The sequence below is a fragment of the Pipistrellus kuhlii genome, unplaced genomic scaffold (assembly GCF_014108245.1).
Source record: "Pipistrellus kuhlii isolate mPipKuh1 unplaced genomic scaffold, mPipKuh1.p scaffold_m20_p_8, whole genome shotgun sequence".
Taxonomy (NCBI): domain Eukaryota; kingdom Metazoa; phylum Chordata; class Mammalia; order Chiroptera; family Vespertilionidae; genus Pipistrellus; species Pipistrellus kuhlii.
In genome coordinates this window covers 66,432,732-66,445,149 of record NW_023425584.1, presented here as the reverse complement: position 1 = coordinate 66,445,149, position 12,418 = coordinate 66,432,732, and the positions used below count along the sequence as shown (strand labels likewise).

Below are 12,418 nucleotides of genomic sequence, written 5' to 3'. Positions count from 1 at the left end.
TTGGGGGAGAAGGAGGGAAGGGCGGTGTAACTGAGCCAACAGCGAGGACACAGCCCCTGGGCCTTCCCTGCACCCGAGGGCTAGACCAGTGACCGTGTCCTTAGCCAGGATGGCTGGGGCTGAGTCTGCACAGGGAAACCCAAGCAGGGAACTAAAGGGGTAGAAGCTTCCTATGGGGTTCCAGAGACCTTTCACCCTCATAGAGGGCGGGGAAAGGGCGGAGTGCTTGGGAGCTGGCTGCTGAAGAGAAAGACACAGACCTTCTGCTTAATGGGAGCTGAGAAGTGAAGGCACTCAGTCAGGGCTTTGCCAGAAAAAGCAGCTGTGGTCTGAGTCACCGGAAAGGCTTTTGATGTGAAAGGAGCTCGAAACCAAAGTGAAGAAGGAAAACGACCAGGGCAGTCAACGCCAAACAGACAGAAAGCCAGAGCCCTAATGGAATCTTAGCGCCCAGCACTTGTTTGAAAGAAGGCCAGTCTTTAAAGGCTCAGCACGTTCTCATATAGTCAAGGATAGAGACTGTTCCCCAGGAAAGGCCAGGCAAAGGCCGGTGAGCTCCTTGTCTTAGTAAAGTCGCTCGTTCTTAGTGACATTGGATCTAGGCATCCATGGTTATCGACGGTCAGGTGTATAGGGGTGAGGAGAGGCTGTGGGGTAACCTGGGCAGGGCTTGACATTCAATGCTGTGCTACGGCCTCAGCGGCAGGCACAGTGCGGCAGAAAGAGGAGCCTTTTTGGAGCTTTCCTTGCTGGGTGACTTTGACCAGCTCACTTGCTTCTCTGTGCTTCCGCTTCCCAACTGTTAAGCGAGGAGGACGGGCTAGATGGCCTCCCTCAACCTCTTCAGTCCTAAAGATTCTGTAGGTCCAAACCCCTTTGCAAACTGAAGCCGAACGGTAAAGCTTTCGGATACCAAACTAAGGGTGCCTTTCTGGGCGTCCTCTCTCAGCAGCTGCCCCGGCCCGCTCACAGGGTCTGGAGGTACCTGTGAGGGGTTACACTGTGGAGTGCCACCGTGAGAACAAGTCAAGTCTGCTCCCGTCCTCTCCCAGAACCCCTTGCCCTTGAGAGAAGCACGTCCCCCCTGAGCAGGGCTGGTCTGCACCGGGCCAGCTGGCTCCCCACTGGGACCAGAGGTGACTCTACTTTCAAGCCCAGCCCTGGCACCTGTGGGGGTCTCGAGCCTTGGATCCCACCCAGGGACTTCCAGTCTTGCCCCCCAGCTGATAAGAGGGTGAGAGGCTGAGAGAATATCTGGGGATGCCTGGGGCTTTCTTGGAGAGTTTCCAGAGAGACTTAAGGAGACTGAGGGATGGGAGCCACCCTGGACATGTGGGCCATTGGGTTTTTTTTTTTAATCTGTTTGTTTGTTTTTAAAATATATTTTATTGATTTTTTACAGAGAGGAAAGGAGAGGGATAGAGAGTTAGAAACATCGATGAGAGAGAAACATCAATTCAGCTGCCTCCTGCACACTCCCTACTGGGGATGTGCCCACAACCAAGGCACATGCCCTTGACCGGAATCGAACCTGGGACCCTTGAGTCCGCAGGCCGATGCTCTATCCTTTGAGCCAAACCGGTTGGGCGGCCACTGGGTTTTAATCTCGAATCCCCCACTCACTGTGTAGGCCATCCTCTCTGTCCAGCCAAGCTCTCTTAGTCTCCAAGGTCAAGGATAGAGACTGTTCCCCAGGAAAGGCCAGGCGAAGGCCGGTGAGCTCTTGTGCATCTTTCTTACTAAGAGGTATTCTGGAAAGCTGGGTCTCAGCCCCATTCCCTCACCTCCTAGTCCGATGGAGCTGTGCCTGACAGTAAGGCAGCAAGGCTTCTTCATGAGCGCTGAGCAGAGTGGCTCCCACAGATGCTCCCAAGACAGAACATTTGCAAAAAGCCAAGCCCTGGGCAGCTTCCAGAAGCACCGTCTGCTGTACTAACCAGTATGATTGTCTCGGGGGTACACATACACATGCACACACATGCACATGCACACACATGTGTACACCGGAGATGACAGATCCGTAACGCATGCCAACTTCTGCTTCCTCCCCGCATCAGTGACCCATTCCTGCAGAATCCACACATGCCTGTCTCTTTGAGACTCAGCCACAGCCACCCTGGCTAAAGACACAGGCATTGGAGTTGGCTGCCTAGGTCAAGATTCAGCCTTGTCAATGATAAGCTGTGGCTGTCTCTTAATCTCTCTGGACCTCAGTTTCATCACCTATAAAATGGGAATAATTAGAGCATCTACTCATAGGGTTGCTATGGGACTTTAATGGGTTAATCCATGACAACTTCTTAAACTGGTCTCTAGTACACAGTCTTAACTGACGTTACTGGTATCATCATCATCATCACCACCACCACTATATCCACACTCAGGGCCATACACCCTATGCTCTGGCACCTAGAGCCACCCAATCCCTGCCCACTGTCCCTTAGCACTTGTGGTCCCACTGCCAGGAGAGCCCCTCAACCTTCTCTTTCAGAAGAGCTCCCATTCACCCATCAAAACCCAGACCACATGTTACCTCCTCCATCACACCCCCAGGAACTCACTCCTCTGTACATACAGTCATCAAACAATTTAAAATTGTCAAAACCAGTTTGGCTCAGTGGATAGAGCATCGGCCTGCAGACTGAGGGGTCCCAGGTTCGATTCCAGTCAAGGGCATGCACCTTGGTTACAGGCACATCTCCAGTGGGGGGCGTGCAGGAGGCAGCTGGTCGATGTTTCTCTCTCATTGATATTTCTAACTCTCTATCCCTCTCCCTTCCTCTGTGTAAAAAAAAAAAAAATCAATAAAATATATTTTTTTAAAAATTTAAAATGTGCTGCATTAAACCATAAACTCCCTTAGGGGATGTGTCTTTGCAAACCCATTCCCAATGCATCAGGACCCTGGCAGGTGCCAGACAAGTGGTGGTACTGTGATGCCCGGGGAAGGTGGTCATCAGAGCCCATAAGTAGGTCAACTCAGTGTGGGCTTAACCACGAAAAGGCGGAATCAGGTGCCATGTAGGTGCGTAGGTGCAGTAAGTGCCCCCACCCACCCCTAATGTTCACGTATAAGCATCAAAAAACCCAAAAGTAAGAAAAGGTGACAAGCTATTAACCCTGGATTCGTGCTCCTGCGATTCTCCCTCCTCCATCTCAACACAGTGAGAACCCCTGCGAGCACACTTCTCTCACTGTCGACACCAGCCCTGCTACGTCTTGTCGACTCACTCTTCAGAGCACCAATCAGATCTGCACGTTCAGCATCATTTCCCAGAAACGCTCAGCCCCATCCTCTCATGGCTGGACCCCACCCCCCCCAGCAGCTGCTAAGCTGGTCCTCCTGGCTCAGCTCCGGCTCTGCCCCCTGCATAGCAGGAAAGGGAATCTTCTTTAAAAACAAATTGATTGTATAGCTTTCCTTTGTAAGCCTTCCCATTGCACTTGATTTACACCCAAGCTCCTTGTGGGGCCCAGCCTGCCCAGACTGGCCAGGCTCCTGCCTGTCTCTCTGTCCACCCCTGCCTCTTTCCCCCCTAGCCCCTCCCCGCTGCCCACCTCCAGCCACGCTGGGTCCGTACACTTTTTAGACCAAGCCAGGCCTGTTCTACCCCAGGACCTTTGTGCGTGCTGTTCCCTTTGCCTGGAAGGCTGCTTCTTCTTCTCTTCCTAGAGCTGGCTCCTTCTCATGGACACACAGCCCAGATGCCAGCTGTCTGGAGAGGCTTTCCCTGAGCCCCGCCCTGTGTCCTTCAGTCTCAGCATCATTTTTGCTTGCTCCAAAAATGTCCTCTGTCTCACGGTTTTTGTTCTGTCTCCCCTGAGCTGGGGGATGCATGAAAGCATGGGCCACGTCTGCCATGCTCTGTGTTGCCCACAGCACGGTGAGGGCGCCTACTTTACTAGGAATGCATCTTTGTCGAATGACGGATTGTATAAATTACCCATAATATGCCAGGCAAGGTCCTGGAGAGCAAAGGTGCAGTTCATGAGGCCTCCATGATGCTTCACAACTTGGTTACTATGCCCCCTTCACGCATGAAGGCACCCAGTTGGGAGGTTAACTTGCCCCATATCCTACGTCGGTAAATGGCCAAGATGGACTTCGTCTGCACCTCCGCCTGACTGCCCACGGTTCCGGACTGTCTTCCAAGCCTGGTTCTAGCCCAGAACAGAGCTGCCAGCAGACACGAGACTCATACTAGTGTACATGGTGCATCGTATGTTTTATGTTTAGTCCAAGACATCAGACTTCCGGAAGACCTCGCTGACATGCCCAAATGACTCTAGCATAATATGTGTATGGGTCATTGTCATTATCATTATTATTACATTTTTCACTTGAGTCTAATTTATGGGAAAACTGGACACAAATCCACGTTGCAGGCTTGACTACTGCACTGTGAACCCAGCGATGACTGAAGACTAGAAGGTGGAGAGATGGCAAACGTCGGAGAGGCTGGCATTGGACAAGATCAAAGGAAAACCCACAGCTAAGGTGACTGATCACTGATGGTTAGTGATCTTCCTCACCGTCTGCTAGCATGAGCGGCACAAGGTGGTGGGTGTCCCCAAAAGCCAGCCAAAGCAAGGCTGGTCCACAGGGGTCCCCCTGGGAAAGCCTGCAGACCAGTCCACACGGTATCTACGGTCTAGGCTCTGCCGCCACCAACGGCACAACAGCCGGATGTCGCACCAGGCTCTGACATTTGTCATGTCATTCAGTGCTCACGACAGCCCTCTGTGCAGGGGCTAACATCACCCTCATTTCAGAACCGACCATGCTAAGGCACAGAAAGGCCGTCCCTCCCCAGAGCCCCCCATGATCAGGCAGGGGGGCGGGCGCTGGCTGCCTGTCCGGTGCGCCGTGTGCCGAGCTCCCGGGAGTCTGGGCTGGTAGATTCCTTCCGAGTCACCATTGGGTCCCTCCCAAGTTCACAATGTCCTCTCCCCTCCTCCAGTTTCTAATGCTTGAACTGATTTTCTTTAAAGCACGCATGTGCCATGCAGCCTCTCATGGGGAGAGAGAGGGAAGGCACATCTTATCATAACGAAAAGGTGCGGTGGTGACAGAGAGCTAGGAGTTATGGGCCAGCAAAATGCCAAGCCCCTCGCTGTCCGTGCAGGCTCCTTTCTTCCTATCAACCCTGCTTACACCACAGACCCCATCCCTGTTTGGAGATTCACAACCAACAGCAACGTCTGCCGCTGACCTTTGTTTAGCCAGCAGTTCCCAAATGTATTGAACCACGAAAGCCTATTTCGGGAAATACCTATCCCATACACAAAACGAACGTGGGCTAATGCTCACCCCACCTCTGAGCTGCAGGAGCGCGTGGGGGGAAGGGCCAGGGAGCTTCCCCGGAGCTGGCGACCCTGCCATTCCAGCCCCTTGCCCTGGCCCCTGCCGGGGGAACGCTCCCAACCAGCCCCTTGGCCTTCCCTGGCCTTGGCCTCACTGGGCTCCCAGGTCAAGAGGAAGCAACATCTGCTGCCCCTCGAGCTTCCCCTCCAGGGACGTCAGGTGCAGCCCATGCTTATAGTCTGAGGAACTATCACAGGAAGGACGTGCTCAGAGGGATGGCCCGCAGGTGGGGAGGGGGGCCTCCCTAGGACCTGCCCAGATGCTCCCGTCAGGCCTGGATGTGACCAGCACAGCCCTGAGGTTCCTGTGGAATCTGACAGTGTCAAAGGGACCCACGGGCATCACATCACTGCGTCCCCTGAGGGTCCCCCTTATTCCGAAGCAGAAAGGAGGCCTCAGAAAGGCCATCTCCACCCATCACCACAGGGTGCACGTGGCAACCAGGACCCCGGTCTGGGCCCAAGGCCCTGTTGGGAGCTCACCCGGCGTCACCCTGCCGCCTGTCTATTTGTGGTGCTGGGATGTGATCAAACATTGGAAGGACATCTTGGCTGCCTGGGCCGTGGGGTAGGGGAGGGAGATTTGAAACTGGAACAGCAAAGGGCAGTTTGGATCGGAAAGAGGAGGAAAGGAGGGAGTCTCAGACCGAAACAGGGTTGGACAAAGGAGAACCGGGATGGGAAAGAAAGGGGCCCACCCCAGCCCGCAGCAAATGTGCCCCCTGGAGCATGTCTCCCTGGCCTGGGGAGCTGAGGGCGGTGGGTGTGGAGGCTTCCTGAGCAGAAAGGCCATCTGCCCCAGGCACCTCATGCTGTCACCAGGGCCCACGAGGGTGAGAGCAAGGCCTGTCTGACCATCGAGACTCCACCTTGACTGGGGAAGCCTAACCTCCCCAGGCCTCGGACTTCCTGCCGCTGTAGAGACTGGGACTGTCCAGGCTGAGCCCTGGGGGCTTCCGGGGCTCCTGGGAGACCCCCCTGGGGCCACAGGGGCCGGGATAGGGAGAAGGCCAGGGGCAGAGTGTGTGGGGCCCTGGCCCCCATCTAACTAGAACAGAGTGGCCTGAGCCTGCTTTATGCACAGGGCTTTCATGTGAGCTTTGATTTGAAGCAAGAGCCACAGCTTCACAGCGTCTGAAACCTGCAGTGACTCAGTCTCTGTCACGTGCCGTCTCTGGGCAGCTCCCCATCCTGCACACGTGGGGACACTCAGCTCAGGCCCGCACCCAAGGAACGGCCCAACGAGACCAGGGCCCTCGCTCTGCTGCTCCTCTACTCATTAGGACCACGTGGCGTGGGCAGTGGGCAGTGGGCAGTGGAAAGGTCTGTGTCACCCATACACTCAGTGTGGGTCGGTCAGCCTCCCCTTGGGGCCTGGGCATCCCAGGGTCTCAGAGATCAGAATGGGCGACACCCCCAGAGTCCACAGGGCACTGAGTGTATAGGAAACGGCCACGGGGGGATCCCCAGATGGGATGGGGGTGTGGGGGCACACTCACAGGGCAGCGTCTCGGCGCTGTTCTTCTGGATCATTATGCAGAGCTGTAGCACCAGTTGGGGGGCGCTCTCCAGGAAGGTCTCCAGGAGGCGCAGCATGTTGACGTCTGCATATTCATACATCATAGCCCAGTAGAAGCGTCGCTGGTGTTCCTTCTGCCGTTGGCTCTGGATCCCCAGGTACATGGTGCGGATGTACCTGCCGGGAGAGGGGAACAGAACAGAGAGCGTGGGTGGGGGCGGGGCTCCGGAAGGGCCATGCTGCTCCCCCACCCCAAAACCAGAGCCAGCGATGCTGGTGTTTCGCCTTTGCTCTGAGGTTTTTCCGGACACTTGGCCCGGCTCTGGGGGTCTCCTGAGCCCACGGACACGGACCTAGACACGGTGCTAAGGCTGTGGGTGGTATTTGTGATGGTCCTACTCAGTACCATGGCGAGGCACAGGCCACAGGCAGCTGTAATCCCCACACAGCACAGCCAGGGAGCCGCCAGGGACCCACAGTCGGCGAGTGGAGCAACTCGGAGCCAGCCCCAGGCCGTTGGACAGCAAAGCTCGCGTGCCCTCCACACCAGGGAGACCCTGAGGCTGTGCCCAGGACGCCGGCAGACCAACGCACTGACCCCTCAGTCAGAGAGGACACGGGGCAAAGGATGCAGGTTCAAACCCCAATGCGGTTGTCTGCTAAGGGGACCTCGGACTAATCACTCCAACTCTGCGTCTTGCTGCCCTTCTTTAACACGCGGGGAGAGTCGACCTTGGGGATGGTTAGGGAGACGAGCATGGTGGGTGCACATCCTGGGTCCTGTAAGGAAGCTCCCTGCCTCGCGTCTACCCGAATCTCCGGGAGCTGTCTCCAGGCCACAGTCACGGGAGGATCCAAGGTACTAGTGGTCTCAGGCTGGGCCAGGAAAACGCACGTTCAGAAAGCATGGTTTTGTGGCCCAATCGGGATCAAGATCACGAACCCCACAAACCAGGGCCCACAGCCAATCGGATGGAGCCACCCATGCGTCCCTGACAATCCCAGGAAATGCAAGCCTTGGGCCTCCTACAGGGCCGAGCCTGAATTGTAGAGGCTGAGAGCATGGTGGACGCCTGGCATTGTCAGGTGCCCACCTGGGGCCATGGGCTGTCCCTTCTCTCTGTCCCGTCATCCCCCACCGGTCTGGTCACCCCCGCCTCCCCACTCTCCCTCTTGCCTGCATCGAAGTGAAGTCCTCCCTGTATCCTAGCACCAACTCTGGCCCCAGAAACATCGCTCCTCACACAGAGGCCAGGGTGCTCCTTGCGAATTGTAAATGCAATCATGTCAGCCCCTGTCATGCTTGGAATCAAACCCTCGCCTCCTCCCTTGGCTCAGGGGACCCTGCCTGCCCCTCCAGCTTCACCCTCATTCTCTATCCCACCTTCCCAAGGAGCGCATGAGCCTGTCTGTCCACGTGTGCAGCAAGCTAACACGAGGAATCCTAACGCCGGCGGCCGCGAGGGGCTGTGTGTTTCCCTGGGAGCGGTGGGAGATGGTGCTTCCAAGAACCTTGCGTCATGTGACTGAAGCCCATGCTTGGGCAAAGCCGCACGGCCATACGTTTGTAAAATAATTCAAAACTGTGAGGTGACGCTCCTCCACTTCCAAACAGTGGGCCTCCCTCCAGAGCTAATCATGGACCGGACCCCATGAGAATCCGGTGCCCCCGGTTCCTCTAGGATGCGCTTCGGAACACAAAGCAGCCCTCCGCACTGTCGCCTGTGGCCTAACACCAGCATGCAGGCAATGCACACCCACCCCACTCCCAAAGGGCGGTCTGTCTCTCTGGACTCCTAGGAGCCTTCGGGCGCAGCATCTCTGCAGGCACACCCAGGGGAGCGGGGGCAGACACCTTCCCTACAGACACACTCCCAGGAGCGTGTAGAGGGAACCAAAGGCAAGGAGGCAGGAGGTGCAGGCACCGGGGAGGACGACTGCAGTGGGGACCCCGGGGAGGGGCTGGGAGAAGGGCAGGCGTACCAGGCCCAGGTTTCTGGGCCCATCGGATCCAGAGTCCCTGCCAGGTCTTGTGGGGCAGGCTGGTTATCATCATTTAACACAAAGGGAAACTGAGGCTGGGAAGTGGAATGAAGCACCGGATTCTGGTTCTGTCCCAAGTTCTGTCACTTACTAGCGGTGGCACTTCTCATGAGCCATGGCTTCTCTCTCGGCTTCAGTCGCTACGTTCCCAAAATCAAGGGAGCAGAGAAGAGGCTCAGAAAAGGGCAGGGAGGTTACTGTGCCTGCCCAGGGTGAGAGAGAGAGAGAGAGAGAGAGAGAGAGAGAGAGAGAGAGAGAGAGAGAGAGAGGCAGAGAGAGAGGCAGAGAGGGAAGCAGAGGCAAAAAGAGAGACGGAAAGGGGCATAAAGAGACAGAGAGAGAGATGGGGGGAGGAATGAGAAAGTGGGAAAGCAGTGCCAACATGCGGGGCCTGAAGGAGAGGGTCAAATGGAAGAGGCAATGGCAATGACAAACCTGGGCCGGGTGGCGCAGGATACAGAGACAGGTCACAAGGAGCTGGGGAGGTCAGACTGAATCAGGGGTGGAGGGAAGGGTCAGATGGAGCAGATATGAGAGTGGCTTGGGAAGGCAGAGTTGGGGGGGACGAGGCAGGGGGACAAGAGGGTGCTGGCTGAGGGCTGAGGGCTGAGGCAGTGCTGCGAGTCCAGCACCCGGAGCAGCCATGTGCCCCGCGGAGGCTTGGTGCCCATGGTCTCACAGGTCAGATGTGGTTTCTGTGATCCAACACTCAGCTCTACCTACATGGGCACCTGCAGCACACAATGCCATGGGCCACAGACTCCCACAGGGACCAGGCCGCACATCTATACTCTCTCAGGGGTACTCTCAGACCACAGGCTCCTCCTCTCCTAGCCTCAAAAAGCGGACCAAGGTGGAGAAATGATGATGTGGCAGCCAAGCCTATGTGTGCAGGCTCCAGGTCACGTAACACCCACATTTAGATTCACCTAGGTCAGCCCTCCCAGGGCAAAAGCAGCACCTGACCTGTCACTCCAGCACCCATTTCCCTCAAGTCACCAGCCCCTCTGCCCATCTTGGCCAGGGCAATGGACGGCAAGGGGCCAGAACATGCTGGCTCAAAGAAAAACCCCTCCTATTTCCTCTGAGCGAGCACCCAGGGGAATGTATGGGAATACATAAGGATGTGAGAGGGCAAAACCAGAGCTCCTCTCCCCAGTGCTGATGAGCAAAGGGATGCTGGGAGCCCAGATAGCACCAGTCTGAAACCTGATTTGGAAATCATGCTTATGCAGCCTCCCACCCTAGAGTCCAGTCTAGGATTTCCTGATCAAGTGCCTTCTACTTATTCTGCACCTTCTGGCTCCTGAAAACTCGTCTTCTCTTAAGTCTTTGCGTCCCCGCTAGATAGCGGAGAGGTATGGGTAAAATTCAGTGTGACCTCTGAGGCACCAGTCCCTGTGCAAAGACAGTGCAGGCCTATGGCCACAAGGTGGCGCCAAAGCCCCAGCCACGCAGGAAGACTGCTCCCTCCAGGCGGTGATCTCATCCCCAGCAAGGCGCAGCACCCTCCTTTGCGGCAGCTTGGGGTGCATGGGGTGGCGGGCCCAGATGTGCTGAGTCCCTACGAGAAGGCGTGGCATCGGCAGGAGGAGGCACAAGGCGGACTGCTGCTCCTCCTAACTCTCCATTTGGGAGGTTCCAGCAAGCTAGCCTCCTCCCGGAAGGTAGGCGGGAAGGAAAGACGCCTAGCTCTCCTCCTCCTGGATTTGTCCCTGCCTGTCACACACACTGCCTCTCTCCTAGGGCCTCGCATCATGAAATGCGTGGGTCTCAAAGCAGGCAGTCGGCGGGGCATCGGGGAGCAAGGACTCAGGAAGACTGGTCTCCGGTCTGCACGACCTTGGGAAGTCCCTCCTGGGGCTGGGCTGGTACTGCCCTCTCTTCCCTCCCCCAACCCCCACCCCCGCCCCCATTAGGGGCCGGCTGGAGGACCTCTGAGCTTTGCCAGCATTTATAACCTACGCCTTCTGTAAGAGACTGGCTCTGCAGGGCGGAAAGTACAGCCTGGCATGTTTACAGGTGATAGATTATACCTGGTGTTTGCCTGGCCCTCCCATGTGCCAGGCATGCTCTGAGCCTTCTGTAGTTGTTAACTCGTTTAATCCTGGCCATAACCTGAGGAGGTGGCCGCACCTTTACCCTCACTTTGCAGTGGGCACCTGAAGCACTGAGGTGGAGGACTGCAGGAGCATTGACCCAGCTAAGTTGGTGGGCTAAGCGGGGCTCACAGCCCAGCAGTCTGACTTTGGGGCTCCGGCTCAGAACTACCTCCACAGGCCTCAGAGGAAGACCGCTGGTCTCTTCTCCTCTGGATTCGGTTTGTTGGGAAAGCACACCTCACCCCGAATACCTGAGTTCTCTTCCGGTTCGGTCACTGGCTATGTTACCTTGGGGAACTTCTCCCAACCTCTCTGAGACACCACTCCCTCCACAGCTTCCTTATCTATTAATTGCCTGGCCCAGGGTAGGCCCCCAGGATCTGCTGAACAGATGAATATATGTAATCATGGCCTCTTGGAGGGATGGGGCCCTTAAATGGCATGCCTGTGAGAGTGTGTGGGAGACCAGAAGCCACAGGTGACAGCTATTTCAGCTGTTTATGCTCCCCCACTCCCCATTTTACATGTTAGATAGATGCTACTACTTTTCCTAAAGGATTCTCTAAGCTAGGGGTGTCGAACTCAATCAGAGAAGGGGCCAAAATCTAAAATCCAGCCTAAATCGCGGGCCGAATGGTTTACTGAACAGTCATAAACTGTCATTGTGATGGAAACGCAGTGGAGTGCAGTGATGACAGCGCGGTGCAGGCCACATTGCAAGGCCTGGCGGGATGGATTTGGCCCGCGGGCCTTGTGTTTGACACATGTGCTCTAAGCGTTGGTCCCCACAGGCTGGAATGAGCCCTGTTTGGGGTGTTGAGGGTGGGTAGTTCTTTCCACCTGTCTGTCCTTCAGCCTTCTCTGCTTACTCTCCTCCCACTTCCATCTCCTCCCCTTGCTTCGTGAACCATGGCGCTGTTTAAAGTTCCTATACCAGCCTCCGGAAATCTCTAGTTCTTGGAGCAGACTTCCGCTTTTGTACCACCACTTAGAGGAGACACATTTATCATCTCCTTTTTCTCATCGGGGCTCAGAGAGGCTGAGTGATCCCCCTGAAGTCACGCAGCCTGTCAAAGTTCAGGCAAATCAGAGAAAGTCTTGGCTAAACGAAGTTGTCACGCTGGGAAGGAGCCACAGCTGTGCCTGACACGGGCTGGGATGGGAAATGAGTGATTTCTGCAAGGGCCGGAGGCTGAATCGGTTCGCCTCTGTGGGCCTACAGTCCCCTGCTGCTTCTTACAAAGTTCTCAGAAGTGGTATTTTGAAACCTCTGATTGCAGAGAACTACCCACCCTCAAGGCCCCAAACAGGGCTCATTCCAGACTGTGGGGACCGACGTTTAGACAATCCTTTAGGAAAAGTAGTAACATCTACCTAACATGCAATTCTA

The 12,418-nt window shown here is 56.0% G+C and overlaps 1 protein-coding gene across 1 annotated transcript in view; it reads right to left on the bottom strand.

Annotated features, from left to right (window-relative positions):
- Positions 1 to 12,418, bottom strand: part of XKR6 (XK related 6) — a 218,084-nt gene that overhangs the window by 17,823 nt on the left and 187,843 nt on the right. The window contains exon 2 of the mRNA XM_036423775.2: positions 6,864 to 7,060. Coding sequence (XP_036279668.1) covers positions 6,864 to 7,060 — 197 coding nt within the window. The remainder of the gene's footprint in view (positions 1 to 6,863; positions 7,061 to 12,418) is intronic.